At 39.2% G+C, this 17,688-nt stretch overlaps 1 protein-coding gene across 2 annotated transcripts in view; it reads right to left on the bottom strand.

Annotated features, from left to right (window-relative positions):
* LOC131928009 (uncharacterized) overlaps positions 1-17,688 on the bottom strand; it is a 48,759-nt gene that overhangs the window by 8,153 nt on the left and 22,918 nt on the right. Inside the window, exons 4-18 of one of the 2 annotated variants that reach the window (XM_059283889.1) lie at positions 9,872-10,033; positions 9,226-9,266; positions 8,701-8,784; positions 8,188-8,311; positions 7,195-7,427; positions 6,510-6,678; positions 5,541-5,689; positions 5,047-5,259; positions 4,775-4,886; positions 4,486-4,613; positions 4,197-4,300; positions 3,605-3,747; positions 3,076-3,179; positions 2,580-2,675; positions 1,923-2,009 (exon numbers count right to left, since the gene is read on the bottom strand). In XM_059283889.1, coding sequence (XP_059139872.1) covers positions 1,923-2,009; positions 2,580-2,675; positions 3,076-3,179; positions 3,605-3,747; positions 4,197-4,300; positions 4,486-4,613; positions 4,775-4,886; positions 5,047-5,259; positions 5,541-5,689; positions 6,510-6,678; positions 7,195-7,427; positions 8,188-8,311; positions 8,701-8,784; positions 9,226-9,266; positions 9,872-10,033 — 1,949 coding nt within the window. Of the gene's footprint in view, positions 1-1,922; positions 2,010-2,579; positions 2,676-3,075; positions 3,180-3,604; positions 3,748-4,196; positions 4,301-4,485; positions 4,614-4,774; positions 4,887-5,046; positions 5,260-5,540; positions 5,690-6,509; positions 6,679-7,194; positions 7,428-8,187; positions 8,312-8,700; positions 8,826-9,225; positions 9,267-9,871; positions 10,034-17,688 lie in introns of both variants that reach the window. The other variant, XM_059283888.1, reaches the window with a different exon arrangement.

Below are 17,688 nucleotides of genomic sequence, written 5' to 3'. Positions count from 1 at the left end.
TAGACCAAAGAATGTTTGAGACATCAAGGATAGAAAAAAATGAAAGCTGAAATTAACACTTTATTAGGTTCAAATAACTAGTGTATAAACAAAGCATGATCAGTACGACCAGTGGCTTCCCTGTACTAGAACCCTACTGGTCTGATGTTTCTGATTTAGTGAGACACTAGTGCCACCATTTAGGTAGGATAATGAGGTGTGGAGCTACATTTTTATAAGTGGTTAACCCAACCACCACAAGAGGTTAACCCAACCACCCTGAGTGGTTAGCCCAACCAACACATGTGGTTAACCCAACCACCACGAGTGGTTAACCCAACCACCAGACACAACCAGTTTTGTTGAAGATGTCATGCCAAGAGAGACAACAGAGTAGAGGCATCCATAAGCTTAAGTGATGTTGTATTTACTGTACTATGACTCCCATAAGCTTAAGTGATGTATTTATTGTACTATGTTCTTTAGATCAAACATTTGTAGGACCGGCTACCCTTGCTGGGTAACATTAAACAATCCTGTATTCTCAGAACTATGTTCTTTTATCAAATTTTATGAATGGATGAATACCAAATTCATTATTGTTATAAATTTAAATAAGTTTTACAACTTTCCGCCATAACTTGGTATTTAAGATGAGTTTAAGAAATTGTCAAGTAAAATTATTTCAATAGCACAGTGCATGGGGAAAACATAGGGAGGTTTGGGAGAATAAAATCTATGAAACAAGCAAATAAAGCATTGTATGGATAGCTCTTCTGGATAGCCCAAGTGACTCTTCACAAAGGGAGGTAGGAAATAAAAAAACAAACCCAAAACTGCAACTCACACAAAACTTTGATCACTAAAAAAATAAACAAAACAAATATTCTCAAGTATCTGGTTTTTGGTATCCTTGTGTGTAGTGCAATTTAATAGAGAAACAAATTTAGTCTTAACTATTTGGTGGTTGAAACCAATTAGCAGACATTTGTTCAATGTTTAGTTTTTTTTGTTAAGTTTTATTTAATTCAAAATTTGTCTGTATAATTAAGCGAACTGATTATATTTACAAAAACAACACAGTTTACTTTCCTTCCATCTTTTTGATAAATGTGTTAAAAATATTTTTTTTTTAAATTAATTTTCATTGGTCTGAGCAATAAGAAGTGTATAATTTCTACTTGTCTAAACCAGTCAAAATGTTTTTTATTGAAGCAGCATTCCAGTGCATTTCACTATAGACTGAACAATAGAAATACTTTTGTCTATTTTAATTATTTTATGTGGTGTCTATTTTCAGCCAGCTTCTGTTTACTATAGAAATTGGTTTTTAAAAATCTAGAGAACTGAAGAGAGAATATCTTGACTAGAACTTTTTGTCAACCAAAGTTTTCAAGTGGTAGGGGTGAAATGTGAATTACCTATTGTATTGTTACCTGTAACTTCTGCAGCTGTATGTTGTGTGTAATATGACTAAAGTGTCCATATGGTAGGTGTGAAGTTACCTGTAAATTCTGCTGTTGCAGTAGGTGGAGTGTGTGTAATATGACCAACGTGTACATGTAGGTGTGAAGTTACCTGTAAATTCTGCTGTTGCAGTAGGTGGAGTGTGTGTAATATGACCAACGTGTACATGCAGGTGTGAAGTTACCTGTAAATTCTGCTGTTGCAGGAGGTGGAGTGTGTGTAATATGACTAACGTGTACATGTAGGTGTGAAGTTACCTGTAAATTCTGCTGTTGCAGTAGGTGGAGTGTGTGTAATATGACCAACGTGTACATGCAGGTGTGAAGTTACCTGTAAATTCTGCTGTTGCAGGAGGTGGAGTGTGTGTAATATGACTAACGTGTACATGTAGGTGTGAAGTTACCTGTAAATTCTGCTGTTGCAGTAGGTGGAGTGTGTGTAATATGACCAACGTGTACATGTAGGTGTGAAGTTACCTGTAAATTCTGCTGTTGCAGGAGGTGGAGTGTGTGCTGTTGTTGGAGCTCTGCCTGTTTGTCTGCTGCCACAGATCCTGATTGTTTCTGGAAGACGGTAGGAAATTAGAGACTAGGTGGGGGATGGGTCCTGGGTTGGGGATGGGGGGGGGGGTAGAAGCTACCCTATGTTGTGAGTGGGTTATCCGTACAATGCTCAGAAATTCCTACCTAACCCACCAACTTCAAATCTCATTTTGGAGTTTTGAGTCCCTGAGTCTACCTAGCTCTGATGGGTACCTGACTTAAGTTAGGGAAATTAAAGGTGGCTGGGCACAGAGCTGACCACACTATTCCTTCTATTCCATCAAGAAACATGAACTACACTTCATCTGCCTAATGGATCACTAGGTTTTAAGAGGAATATTTTACTTTTTTACCAAATACCCACTAACACATGTAAAGTACCCCATTCTTATGGCAAGGAACTCCAGAATATCTGGTTAGCATTCTTGTATTCCACTCAATAAGTAAATCACATTGTGAATTACACCTGGGTAAGTGACCACTTTAAAAAAGCTGTATGACAGTTAACTAAAGGCTATACTCAACACCAATCACAGAATCCACTCCATCCTACAGTGGGGAAGTCATGGACACCAATGTGAGAAGCATTACCTGTAATTCATGACACTCCAACTGCAGCTGTTTTAAACTGCTGTGTGAACTATGCTGGGTACCAAGGCTTTGGTTGAACAAATTCTCCAGGTATGCCTGCAAAGTTGGAGATGGACATTTTATAAACATGTCTGCAAAGTTGGAGATGGACATTTTATAAACATGTCTGCAAAGTTGGATGGACATTTTATAAACATGCCTGCAAAGTTGGAGATGGACATTTTATAAACATGCCTGCAAAGTTGGAGATGGACATTTTATAAACATGTCTGCAAAGTTGGAGATGGACATTTTATAAACATGCCTGCAAAGTTGGAGATGGACATTTTATAAACATGTCTGCAAAGTTGGAGATGGACATTTTATAAACATGCCTGCAAAGTTATAGAATAACCCTTCCTACTTATGCCTGTTAGGTTAAACAAAAACAATTTTTAATTGAATGAAAAGACAAATTTAATAAAAAAAAACCATGTACCATCAGGTAAACATTTACCTGATTTTTCCCTGAGATAGCCAACCCATCACTGGCTCGCCGTACAGGTGAAAATCTTTCATTGGCCAGGTGGAGAGCATTGACGTCTTTAAAGGAATCGCGATCTGTAACAGAGACAATATTGTGTGGGTCCATCTGATCCATGTTTCTCAAATATGTATACTGAAACCCTGCCAACATATTCTGTAAGTGATCCCAGTATTTGTATCTTATCCCTTACACTCAAGTATTTAGGATACGGCTACAGGACATTTACACCCCCCCCCCCCGTCTATTACCCCTCTGGTGAATTAACCCCCCACCCCTCAAATTAGAATCCTAACTCTAACTCAAATTCTATACCTATATATTACAATAATCCTAACATTAAGAAAAAGACCAAAACCTAAGCATCCACCTCCACTTAACACAAAACCAAAACCAACGCTAGACATTAGTTTAAGCCTAACCCTAGCCATAACCCTGTCCCGGGGGGAGGGTGTGGTAATGCCCTGTTCCCTTAGGATCAGTAAGAAATATAAAGACTTACGAGAACTTCTTTCAGATGGGGACATGAGACCAGATGATCTACGACTGCGGACTGGCTGGTGCAGGGAAAGTTTCTGTTGGAGTTCCTCAGGGCTGACCATGGCCAGGGTGTGTCTCTGTTTGATGCCGCGCCCATGGAGGTAGCTACACAAGGTACGACAAAATAGGTTAGGACTAATACACAAGTAGGACAAACTACGTTAGGACATACTACACAAGGTAGGACAATAGGTTAGGTCATACTAGACAAGGTAGGACAAAATATGTTAGGGCCTAACTTGACGAAGTATAACAGAATATGTTAGGGCATAACAAGACAAAGTATAACAGAATATGTTAGGGCGTAACAAGACAAAGTATAACAGAATATGTTAGGGCGTAACAAGACAAAGTATAACAGAATATGTTAGGGCGTAACAAGACAAAGTATAACAGAATATGTTAGAGCATTCAACTCAACAAGGTAGACCACAACTTATTAGGGCGGGTGTTCAAACGGCCATCTATACATAAAACCAGATCTATTAAAAAATTATCAGATAAATAAAACATTCATTTGGTCCATCTATTGCTGACCACAAGAAACAACTCACTCATTGAGGGCATCTAAATCTGGCTCCTGCTCCTCTGCTTCTTCCACAGTCACGCTGTTGTGTAGGGATGGGGTGGGGAGTGGGATTCCAGTGGGGGACAGGGACTACATGCAAGAGGAAAAAACAAATTTATAAGATACATTTTATTTTCAAATCAAACTAATTTATAAGATACATTTTATTTTCCAATCAAACAAACTGTCTATAGAAAATTGTTCACATATGTAGAATGTTTTGATCACAAATCACAAGAGACAATGTCAGGCAGGAAAAAAAAACTGGTTCTCACCTGGGGCATGTGAGGGAGTCCTTCATGACTACCTGGCTGACTGTTGGCATAGAACTGGCGCTGGAAGTGTGAGAACAGGTGGATGTTGGCCCCACCGTCAGAGGCCCTGCGACCCAGCAAAGACGAGGCTGCAGGCAGAGAACATTTTATGTAAAGCTAGTGATGCAGTTAGATGTGATAATGTTATGTACAGCTGGTGATTTTCACACACATTCAGATTTTGGGAATATTAGATTGTGTAGATTCATGGCTACTATTATGTGTGAAAGAAGGTAGAGTTAAGACTTACCAAAGTTGATTGGTGGTCTCAACAAATGTGGATCCCCTGCTATGGGCATGTAGTTAGTGGTCATCACATGAGGGTTGTGTGTCCATGTCGACATGATAGGGTGGCCATGGGACTGGAAAATAAACAAATTTTGTAAGACAGTTGTTACCATGTTATGGGGATTTTTGGGACATTTTTTTAAAACAATAATTTTAGAACAAGATATAGCTGCTAATCAGTTAACTGCCAATCAGGTAGTTAATAAAATGATGTCACCACCAGGTAGGACTTACCTCAGGTAAATTGACATCAGGTGGAGGGGGTAAGGGAGCAACCAACTGCTGCGGCATCAAGGGGTAGTAAGGAGGGAGCTTGACCCTAAGGTCATCTGTGACCTCGTGACGAGGGTCACCAACCCCAACTGTGTGCCTTCTCATAGCCAGGTACCTGGCCAAAGCCTCGGGGGATGGTTCCTCGTCTGAATCTGATTGGTTGCTGTCTTCAAGCTGAAATAGATTCAACACAATTTACTTGTTCCGCCAGACATCTGTATCTGACTTTAGAGGGAATAAATAGATATAGCAGTAGGATTGGGTTATTTTAAAATGCTTCTCAACTAGATTAAATTTTAAACTGGTAGCACTGTACACTTGACCTACCTAAGCAAAATTTTAAACTGCTAGGACTGTACACTTGACTACCTGAGCAAAATTTTAAACTGGTAGGACTGTACACTTGACCTACCTGAGCAAAATTTTAAACTGCTAGGACTGTACACTTGACCTACCTGAGCATACTGGCTGCGGAATGCTGCTAAAGCACTGAGGTGAGATGAGAGTGCTAACGATGATGAAGATGATGAAGGCGATGTGGAAGCTGAAGACTGAATGGGTATCTCAGGACTGTGTATTTCCAGAGGGACCTCCACCCTTTCAACTGTGAAAAAAAAACCTCTAAAATGCTAAACAAGTCACAGGGGAACCTCTACCCTTTCAACTGTCAAAGTATATGAAAATACTCTACTAAAATGCTAAACAAGTCACAGGGGAACCTCTACCCTTTCAACTGTCAAAGTATATGAAAATACTCTACTAAAATGTTAAACAAGTCACAGGGGAACCTCTACCCTTTCAACTGTCAAAGTATATGAAAATACTCTACTAAAATGTTAAACAAGTCACAGGGGAACCTCTACCCTTTCAACTGTGAAAAAAAAAAATACTCTACTAACATGTTAAGTCACAATTGTGTAAACACAGATGTGGTTTGATTAAAGATCTCAGCAGGTGACTACAAATTTACAATATCATTTGACCTGCTGATTCAATAACTAACACCATCAACTTGATTTTGAGCTCTAATGACTTTAGTGTATGCACTATCTAGATTTTAAGTTAATTTTACCATTAATAAATGATAAGCTAAGGAGGTATTCAAACAGAAAAAGGATAAGAACTATTGTTGTTTTATTTAATGTTTAAAAAAAATTATCCACAAAATTTGCTAATGTCTGATGAATAAAGATAAATGCCTAAATGCTAGTTTGATAACTTTGCAAAGCCCAAAAACCAAAGCTATACTCAATTTTGTTCTTTTCCTTGAGGAATAATGAATTATTGTAAATTATACCAGTAATATGAATAGTTGTAAGACTAAAAGAAATTGTTTGAAATTATACATTTTTAGAATTTAAGGGCTTACTACAACACACAGATTGCTTGTTTAATCACACTAGCCAGTGCCAGTGAAAACATACCAATGCCTGTTGTTATGCTTGATCTGCGTTCTGTTCTAGTCACTAGGGGGAGTGGCGTGGTTGAAGCTGGACTGTTCCGAGACACCATCGCTCGCGGATGCTTCCGGAATTTGTCAGCAAGTAGGTGATAAATGGCACTTAGGTTGTCAAAGCTATTGGATTCTACAGACTGGGGACATCAAGGTAAATGGTTACAACATAAGACACTGTTTTATATAGACTTGGGACCACAAAATGGTAACTGGTTACACCTTAAGACAGTGTGTTATATTCTACAGACAGGGGACAACAAGGTAAACGGTTACACCTTAGACAACGTGTTATATTCTCATGTACATTTTAGTGTTTCAATTTCTGTTAAAGTCTAGAGAATAATATCTGAACAATTTGTATTTGAGAACAATTTTTAAAGTGTACTTTTACATCATCTCACCAGTAATAAATAATTAATATCGCTTTCACAGAACCAGACTGTATTAACTCCATTATTCATTTTCTTTTAAATGTATACATATCCATTTCACTAAGTGCTTAATATAAAGATGGTAAGGAAAACAGAACTAAAGCCTTGTCTTAAACATTTTAAAAAACTGGAGTTTAAACAGTCTGGTTCTGTTGATGTGTTATAAAAGTGTATTTAAAACTGCCATAAAAATGGGATCAAGAGTTTGACCAGCCATCTCACCTTGACAGTGGAATCAATGTCCAGGCCTAGGCTAGCCATGTGGGTGAGGATCTGCTGGCCGAGGTCCGAGTCCACGGACAGAGAGTTGTCGTCCTCCCCCTGGTCAAGGAGTAGCTCGTCGTTGTCCAGGTCCTCTGAGCCCGCATGCATCCAGGTGTGTTTGACTATCTGTGAGATGGTGTACCTCCTGGCTGACTCCACCACCAGCATGTTGCTGATCAGGTTCTCACAGTCTGGACAACAAACAAACAAAACTTATCAATCAAATGTTGCTGATCAGGTTCTCACAGTCTGGACAACAAACAAACAAAACTTATCAATCAAATGTTGCTGATCAGGTTCTCACAGTCTGGGCAACAAACAAACTCAGCAATCAAATGGTGGAATTACATCCCAATGATATGTTGGTTATTTAAAAATTGATCACAATTTTCTTTAGCTATTCTGTATACATATACCAACAAAACTGATAGAACAAATTTTTGAAAATTTGTATGGTTTTAAAAATTTGTATGGTTTTAAAAATTTGTATGGTTTTTCTTTTACAGATAAAATGGTATCTATTTTGCACAAATTTTGATTTTTTGAAAGTGATTTTCAGAAAAAAAAATTGCAAAAACAAAAGTATTTTAAAATGTTATCTATCATGATTGCTACCAACTTCTATCTCTATACTCCTGCAAGTTTTTATTGAATTCGCATAAGCCATCCTTGAATTATTTCAATGTTAAAAAGGTAAATAAAATCCAAGATGGCCGACATAACCATGACAACGGCAAGAACTTTTGGGCCATTTTTTTTATATTTTTAGACTTAACTCTGAATCATAAATATATGCTAAATATTATAGCATTAGGTTTAGAAATAAGCATTTTGATTATTTTGGTTTTCATCACCCGCCCATTTTTCTCATGCCCCTGATAACACAGTCCTCCGTGCAGGAATAAGGTCCCCTAGTGAGAACTAAGGGGTAAGTGAAAACATGTAACTCACCTCTTGTCATGTAGAAAGGTACCCTGTATTTGCCTGCTAGAACTCTGTTCCTTAAACTTTGTAATGTACTGCCATCAAAAGGAAGGGCGCCGCACACTAAAACATACAACACTACACCCAAACTCTGAAACAGGAAATAGAAAAAATAATCATATAAAAACTATTAACAGAACTATAAAAAGCAGCATGACAATTGTAGCCATTAAATGTTTTTGAGTAGCTGAAGTAGAGCTCTCTGTTTTATTTGGCAAGTCAGGGTCCAAGTCTAGGCGCTAGGGCTAAAGTCTAGTCTAGCAACTGTTATATCTAGCAGGTAGGAAGACAATGTTCTTTAAGTTTGACCTTTGAACCTGTTATCATAATAGTGTTCTGAAACCAGTTTTAGCAGTGATTCACAATGCTTTAGTTGTTACATAAACTTTAAAAATACAAGATTTTTTTCTGCAATATGTAACATATTCTCTCAAATACATCTGCATTCAACAAGTGAAAGATAGGGCCTATATGACTCACCCATACATCCACTTTAGGAGCGTCGTATTCCACACCTTCAAACAGTTCTGGGGCCGCATAAGGGGGACTCCCACACCAGGTCTTTAGGGGAGAGTTGGGGGCAAAGAAGTTACTAAAGCCAAAATCTGTAACAATAAAACATAACTTCAGTGGAGAGTTGGGGGCAAAGAAATTACTAAAGCCAAAATCTGTAACAATAAAACATAACTTCAGTGGAGAGTTGGGTGCAAAGAAATTACTAAAGCCAAAATCTGTAACAATAAAACAAAACTTCAGTCGAGAGTTGGGGGCAAAGAAATTACTAAAGCCAAAATCTGTAACAATAAAACAAAACTTCAGTGGAGAGTTGGGTGCAAAGAAATTACTAAAGCCAAAATCTGTAACAATAAAACATAACTTCAGTGGAGAGTTGGGGGCAAAGAAATTACTAAAGCCAAAATCTGTAACAATAAAACATAACTTCAGTGGAGAGTTGGGTGCAAAGAAATTACTGAAGCCAAAATCTGTAACAATAAAACATAACTTCAGTGGAGAGTTGGGGGCAAAGAAATTACTGAAGCCAAAATCTGTAACAATAAAACATAACTTCAGTGGAGAGTTGGGGGCAAAGAAATTACTGAAGCCAAAATCTGTAACAATAAAACATAACTTCAGTGGAGAGTTGGGGGCAAAGAAATTACTAAAGCCAAAATCTGAAACAATAAAACATAACTTCAGTGGAGAGTTGGGGGCAAAGATATTAGTAAAGCCAAAATCTGTAATAATAAACACATTATGTCATTTGAAGAGAATAGGGGCAAATAAATGATTAAGGCCAAAATCTGTAACAATAAAAAAAATTCAGTGAAAAAAAAATTAAACACTGGCAAAGAAACTACCAATCTGTAAGGCAAAGCAATCAAACTCACCACATTCAATAAACAAAATGTATAAGTGTCTGATTAGGTTGATAAAAAATATATATATATATATATGCAGCAAGACCAACACTGTATTATCTAATGCTGGGTACTAATTAAAACTAAGTTAGCTCTAACAAACACAGGCAAGCAATTTTGTAATGTTGAGGTTGGCATCCAGCAGCAGGCTGGAGCCAACAATGTGTTATGTTATAAAATGCTGGGTACTAATTAAAACTGAGCCAGCTCCCCCAAACCCAGGTAAGACTCACCAGCAATTTTAATGTTGAGGTTGGCATCCAGCAGCAGGTTCTCAGCCTTGAGGTCTCTGTGAACAATGCCACGACTGTGGCAGTAGGCCACGGCAGAGACAATCTGCTGGAACTTTTTTCTGGCTTCTCGCTCGTTCATTCTTCCATGTGCTACTAAGTGATCTGTGGGGGGAAAAACACATTTGTTTTATGGTTTACCACTTTGACAATGCTTTAATTCTGGTGAAGGAAAACGTTTGTTTTATAAAGTATATTTTTTACTAGTCAAATCTAACAGCCTCATAATGAATGAAAGGCGGTTTGGGAATAAAGATGAGGTTTTGAATGCTTGAAGAGATAACTTATATCTTTAAGCTTATTTCTCAAGCATCATTTTACTGCACCTTTTCAATGCCATTTTAATTCGTGATAAATATTAAGAAATATATTTTTTTTCGACTTCCAATTTAAGAAAAAGAAAACTCTCTTATTCTATATAGCCTATCTAGTACCCGTGTAATGCTAAACAATCATTGCCAAGAGAACTCAACCCAAAGTGTATTATTTGGATAGATAAAAGTGAATTACCCGCCCCTTCTTAGATCGGTGAAGTGAGCCCAAGGTCTAGTAGATTCCCATTTGACCTAGATTTATCGTCATCAGCATTACGCGCGCCCCGTACTACGTTACGGAACTGGTGTACATTCTTTCGCGGCTATTGAACACATCTGGCGGGCGTTAGGGTGGAAGTAGATCGAGAGATACAGGTCAACAGAGGGCGTTGTGATGTTGGTTCGGTAACACGGCTAAAGGTTCCAACTGTTGGGAACCCATAGCCAGGTGTACCTATGTCGTGTATACTGAGGTACACGTAACTCAATTGTGTGTGTGTGTGGGGGGGGGGGAGTTGGTAAATGTACATGTATATTGAATGTAGGTAAAAATAAAATTACCTACTTAACTAGTACAGTATACAGGTGCATGCACCTGAATAGTGTAGATGTAGGCTAGTTGTATAAATAATTAAGTAGGTAAATTTATCTGTAAAATGTAGGCCTATAATGTAAGCCGGTAAATGTACGTGTATACTGTACAAAAAAGGCAGGTAAAGTAACCTGTATACTGTACAAGGAAAGTAGGTAAATGAACACGTATACTGTACAGTGTAATCAGTTGTAGGTAAAGGTACTTGTATAGGTAACTGTAAGCAGGTACAGGTATTGTATACGGAACAAGGTAAGTAGATAAATGTGCCTGTACATTGTTAGGTAACCCACGCAGATGTCGCACCGTTGACTGTCCCATGACCAACATGTGCCTGTCACACCTCGCGAGTCAGGACGACCCGAGACGTAAGCCGACAGATCACATGCCAGGCCTAGACGGTTAGGGTAAACAAATGCAGCGTAAACATGGGCCCTGCACTGATACATGGCCTAGTACACATCACAAGCACACACCACTAGCTAGCACAGACTCGGACTTGGATGACATGTGTCAGAGACCCATGCTCAACTACCATCTTTAGAATAAAAAAAAAATAAACCTCTTTCAAAAAGTTGAGATTTTAAAGTCTCAACTCAGAATACACAAGCGCAGTTTATTTTAGAGCTGTAATCTCCGTGTAAGAAGTTAAATGTAGGAAATAAAAAGAGCAAGACCATGCGGACAAATAGTTGTAACTAGCCCCAACACTGGAAGCTTTCATTCAGCCCATCCACTGGGGTTAAAGGTTGTCTTTGTGGGGGCTTATCTCAACACAGGCTGGGGTGTGCTGGTAGTTGTCAAGCTACAGCATGGCTACATTCACACTGCTGCGTTATAGCTACATTCAGACTGCTACCTTCTGGCTACATTCACACTGCTACCTCCTGGCTACATTCACACTGCTAGCTTCTGGCTACATTCACACCGCTACCTTCTGGCTACATTCACACTGCTACCTTCTGGCTGGTACATAGTGGCTACATTCACACTGCTACCTTCTGGCTGGTACATTCTGGCTACATTCACACTGCTAACTTATGGCTGGTACATTCTGGCTACATTCAGACTGCTACCTTCTGGCTGGTACATAGTGGCTACATTCACACTGCTACCTTCTGGCTGGTACATAGTGGCTACATTCACACTGCTACCTTCTGGCTGGTACATAGTGGCTACATTCACACTGCTAACTTATGGCTGGTACATAGTGGCTACATTCACACTGCTACCTTCTGGCTGGTACATTCTGGCTACATTCACACTGCTAACTTATGGCTGGTACATAGTGGCTACATTCACACTGCTAACTTATGGCTGGTATATAGTGGCTACATTCACACTGCTACCTTCTGGCTGGTACATAGTGGCTACATTCACACTGCTATCTTCTGGCTGGTACATAGTGGCTACATTCACACTGCTATCTTCTGGCTGGTACATAGTGGCTACATTCACACTGCTATCTTCTGGCTGGTACATTCTGGCTACATTCACACTGCTAACTTATGGCTGGTAAATAGTGGCTACATTCACACTGCTACCTTCTGGCTACATTCACACTGCTACCTTCTGGCTGGTACATAGTGGCTACATTCACACTGCTAGCTTCTGGCTGGTACATAGTGGCTACAATCACATTGCTACCTTCTGGCTGGTACATAGTGGCTACATTCACACTGCTAGCTTCTGGCTGGTACATAGTGGCTACATTCACACTGCTAGCTTCTGGCTGGTACATAGTGGCTACAATCACATTGCTACCTTCTGGCTGGTACATAGTGGCTACATTCACACTGCTACCTTCTGGCTGGTACATAGTGGCTACATTCACACTGCTAACTTATGGCTGGTACATAGTGGCTACATTCACACTGCTACCTTCTGGCTGGTACATTCTGGCTACATTCACACTGCTAACTTATGGCTGGTACATAGTGGCTACATTCACACTGCTAACTTATGGCTGGTATATAGTGGCTACATTCACACTGCTACCTTCTGGCTGGTACATAGTGGCTACATTCACACTGCTATCTTCTGGCTGGTACATAGTGGCTACATTCACACTGCTATCTTCTGGCTGGTACATAGTGGCTACATTCACACTGCTATCTTCTGGCTGGTACATTCTGGCTACATTCACACTGCTAACTTATGGCTGGTATATAGTGGCTACATTCACACTGCTACCTTCTGGCTACATTCACACTGCTACCTTCTGGCTGGTACATAGTGGCTACATTCACACTGCTAGCTTCTGGCTGGTACATAGTGGCTACAATCACATTGCTACCTTCTGGCTGGTACATAGTGGCTACATTCACACTGCTAGCTTCTGGCTGGTACATTCTGGCTACATTCACACTGCTAACTTATGGCTGGTACATAGTGGCTACATTCACACTGCTAACTTATGGCTGGTACATAGTGGCTACATTCACACTGCTACCTTCTGGATATATTCAGATTGCTAACTTTTGGCTACTATCAGTCTGCTACTTTCTGGATATGTTCAAACTGCTATCTTCTAGCTACATTAAGACTGCTACCTTCTTGCTAGCCATTCAGATTCCTTACATGATGATAGAAATGGACAAAACAAAGGCTTATTCAGACTGCTACTTCATTCTCACACGATTATAACGACAGTATACAAAAACTAAGACGATAGTTCAACCAAGACTGACTATAATTTAATAAGATTTACAACTAATGCTGTTTATCCTTCGGTTCACGTAACTGGGACATACAAACAGAAGCGGTCTACCGTGGTTTAACGATTCCATTTCTATTATACGTTTAGTCAGGTTTATTACATCTACGAACGCATCGCACGCCCCCACACACACCCTCATTACACTCTAGCTAAGCCTTCTTGAAAACACGATAGAGCTCTTCAAGCTTAGAAGACTCGGTTACATCCACAACCACAGGCTAATCAATAGCCGGTGTATCTCAGTGCACGGATCGCACTAGCCAAATACCGCAGCCGTTCTCAGATCACACTAGTCAAATACCACAGCCGTTCTCAGATCACACTAGCCAAATACCACAGCCGTTCTTAGTGCACGATCACACTAGCCAAATACCACAGCCGTTCTCAGATCACACTAGCCAAATACCACAGCCGTTCTTAGTGCACGATCACACTAGCCAAATACCACAGCCGTTCTCAGATCATACTAGCCAAATACCACAGCCGTTCTCAGATCACACTAGCCAAATAACACAGCCGTTCTCAGATCACACTAGTCAAATACCGCAGCCGTTCTCAGATCACACTAGTCAAATACCACAGCCGTTCTCAGATCACACTAGTCAAATACCACAGCCGTTCTTAGTGCACGATCACACTAGCCAAATACCACAGCCGTTCTAAGATCACACTAGCCAAATACCACATCCGTTCTTAGATAACACTAGCCAAATACCACAGCCGTTCTTAGTGCACGATCACACTAGCCAAATACCACAGCCGTTCTCAGATCACACTAGCCAAATACCACAGCCGTTCTCATATCACACTAGCCAAATACCACAGCCGTTCTCATATCACACTAGCCAAATACCACAGCCGTTCTCAGTAACCAACCGGACACCAGAAGCCAATGCAGAATTGCTTGTAAGCGGGAAAGATAAATGAAAAAAATCTACACATATTTTAAAAATCGATAAAAATGATTGGACTGAAAGGTTGTCATGTCAGCCAAAAGCGAAAGAATAGTGCACACATCAACTGCATACTGCTCACATTCAATGAATCTTATCTGCAACCCATTTATACCGAATAGGGCCTACATCAGTGCAAAGAATACCAGAGATGCCCACTGCTCACGTATAATGCCTACTGCTCATGTATAATGCCCACTGCTCATGTATAATACCCACAACACTTGTACAGTCTCACACACACACACACAGACACACAAACACATCGACAGACACAGACCAACTAGATATGATTAGAAAGGAAACGTGAACAAAATAGATGCTTTGCTTTGATCTAGATAGCTCCACTATACAAGACTAATAGCCCAGTGCACAGAGGAATCGATAGATCGATATATTCCTTTCAATTAGTTGCTTGTTAAGTCAACCTGCCAACCTAACCAATGTTGTTTACTTGGTACAGCTCTACCAATCTGACACACACTTCCCCAATGTTGTGTATTCATCTATCCACACCACCCGACAGTCTGTCCATCGGTAGAGGTTACATCAACTATACTCTATACCAACCTTCAATACAACCAGTCACAAAATAATAAAATCTTGGTAATGTGCAGATAAAGATTACGGAAAAGAAAGCTCAACAACTATGTTCATGTTTTAGTTTAAATTTGTGTACATTTCACAGGCGAGACATAAGCTTTTTAGTATTCCTAAAGCAACGCCACATAATGACAAGCACTTTATCAGTGGACAGGAAAGGTAGTGTCAGATGTAGAGTGTAAGACTGTACTATGATAGGATGCATGCTAAGTCTGGGCAAATGGTACATTGACAGGTGATGTGGACAAGTAGGTTTATCTACAGATACCTAAAGTTTGCATACAGTACACGTCTTAAGTCCAAGAGACACGTCGCGAGTTAAAGTTATTTTATTTGACACGCATCACGAGTTATGTGTTTACCCATCACGAGTTATTTGTACGCCGATCACGAGTTTTCTTTAACACACATAATCACGAGATTCTATCACGAGGAAGTGTCGGGTAATGTCCTGGATCTGATGATTGTAATTACGTTTAATTTTCTTTACTTATCTTTCCCCCCCCCCTCTCCTCCCCTTCACCGTAAGACAACCCCTACTGAAAGGCATACGTTATCATTTCTTAATACTTTAATTGTGATGTTTGTTAGACCCCCTAATCAAAGCAACAATTGTTATTTTTTTTAACGGTGATTGAATATATTCTTTCACAATGATGGCAAACGACAATAGTTACTCATGTTCTTTTTTCTCTCCATTAGTGTAACTGTCTGGCATATGACCTTAAATGGTAGAACATTATGTCCTCTACTATCTGATCGTGTTTCGATGAATTTAATTAAAAAAGAAATCACACAGATCACCGCCTAATTTTTAATTAAACCTGAACAAGTTGTGCTACTGAAAAAACCTGATCACAATTTTTAATTAAACCTGAGCAAGTTGTGCTACTAAAAAACCTGATCACAATTTTTAATTAAACCTGAACAAGTTGTGCTACTGAAAAAAAACTGATCACAATTTTTAATTAAACCTGAACAAGTTGTGCTACTGAAAAAAAACTGATCACAATTTTTAATTAAACCTGAACAAGTTGTGCTACTGAAATGACCCCTAAAAGTAAGACAACGGGTCACAACGTGATGATAACACATTCTGCTGGCTGTTATCTTTTGACACTGTCCTGGTTTCCAGACAAGGTTTACATCGGTCAAGGTCAGCTTAGTTAAACACGCTTTAATAGCATTTCTCTTCTCTAACCTGTGTTTTTGTATGTAGCTAAGCGGAGTATTTATTTTGTATGCGGCTAAGCGGGGTATTTATTTTGTACGCAGCTAAGCAGTATATTAGGTTGTATATGCAGCAGGGTATTTTGTTGTATGTACGGTTGACAAGCAGCTCTGTAAAAAAGAATGCACCAACAGTCCGCAGGCTAAATTTAAAAAGTTTGGTAAAATAAAAACGTTATCCAAAGATTTATTTTTACATCAAATGGTGTTTTTTATTTTTTAAATTAAACCAGGCTATATAATTGTTTTAACGTTATGCCCGTGGCTTTACAAATTAAAACACACCAAGCGTGGTCTGCACATAAGAAATGGTCGAGACGTGGTGATTATTTAAAATCAATTAACTCAACAGGCGTCAATGAGTGCAGACACTTGCTAGACAACGATTGATTGAAATACTACAAGAGGCGTGTATAAAAATATTTAAAACGTTTGGTTGGTCTGCATTAAAAAAAAAGTAAAGTAACCGGTGTGAACACAGTGAAAGAAAGAAGATAAAAATATTACAAATATAGCAAGTGAATATAAACTAAGGAACAGATTCAACAGTCCAGAGAGCTAACTAACACATCCTTATACAACAATTCAGCATGAAATGAGAAAACTTTACAAAGTATCGACATTCAGCTCTAAGATATTCAGTATGTTGCAACTCCCAACTCATTATCGTAACATCACCAGTAGTTGAGTACCCTAACCGGGTGTACCCGGAAGCGGCATGGTTCCATTTCTGTAGCAGCAGTACATCAACCAAGGAACGGGTAAGCTCGATAGTTCAAAGGTCAGCCCACGGCGGAACGGGAAAAAAAAAACAACACCCGTGATTTATTGTTTAAGAACTGTGCACTGGGTAGGTGGGATAAATCTAGGCTACAAACATAGGTAAGAAAGGTGGAGCGTGGGAAAACAGGCGCGATTCCAGAGACTGGTCTGATGTAGGGTAGAGTTCAATGACCCCTGCGTCTGTTTTAAAGTGATGTAATAGAAATGTGTCAATACCGGTTATAGGTTGTATTTTCATACCATTTTTTTTTTCACAGGAAATGAACATATTATTATCCAAAATAACACTAAAAAAACACGCAGGTTAACCATCTTCTGTTCAGAAAACAAAGTAACATTATATAATTATTTGAGACTTAAAACTTGCTAATCAAGGATAGCTTAAGTCAGGAAGAGGCAAAGTCATATGCTATACATCGTGCAGTTTCCTACTGGACACTGAGCTATTAAACCAATGACCAAACAATTTGAGGTTTGCTTGTGAAAAGTAATGTAAACAAATAACTACACCTGGCATCTATCTAATGACCCGTGAAAAGTAAGGTAAACAAATAACTACACCTGGC

The sequence above is a fragment of the Physella acuta genome, unplaced genomic scaffold (assembly GCF_028476545.2).
Source record: "Physella acuta isolate Inbredline_101_S28 unplaced genomic scaffold, ASM2847654v3 ptg001453l, whole genome shotgun sequence".
NCBI lineage: Eukaryota > Metazoa > Mollusca > Gastropoda > Physidae > Physella > Physella acuta.
The sequence above is the reverse complement of the archived record's forward strand: the minus strand, read 5'-3'. Positions and strand labels throughout refer to the sequence as shown.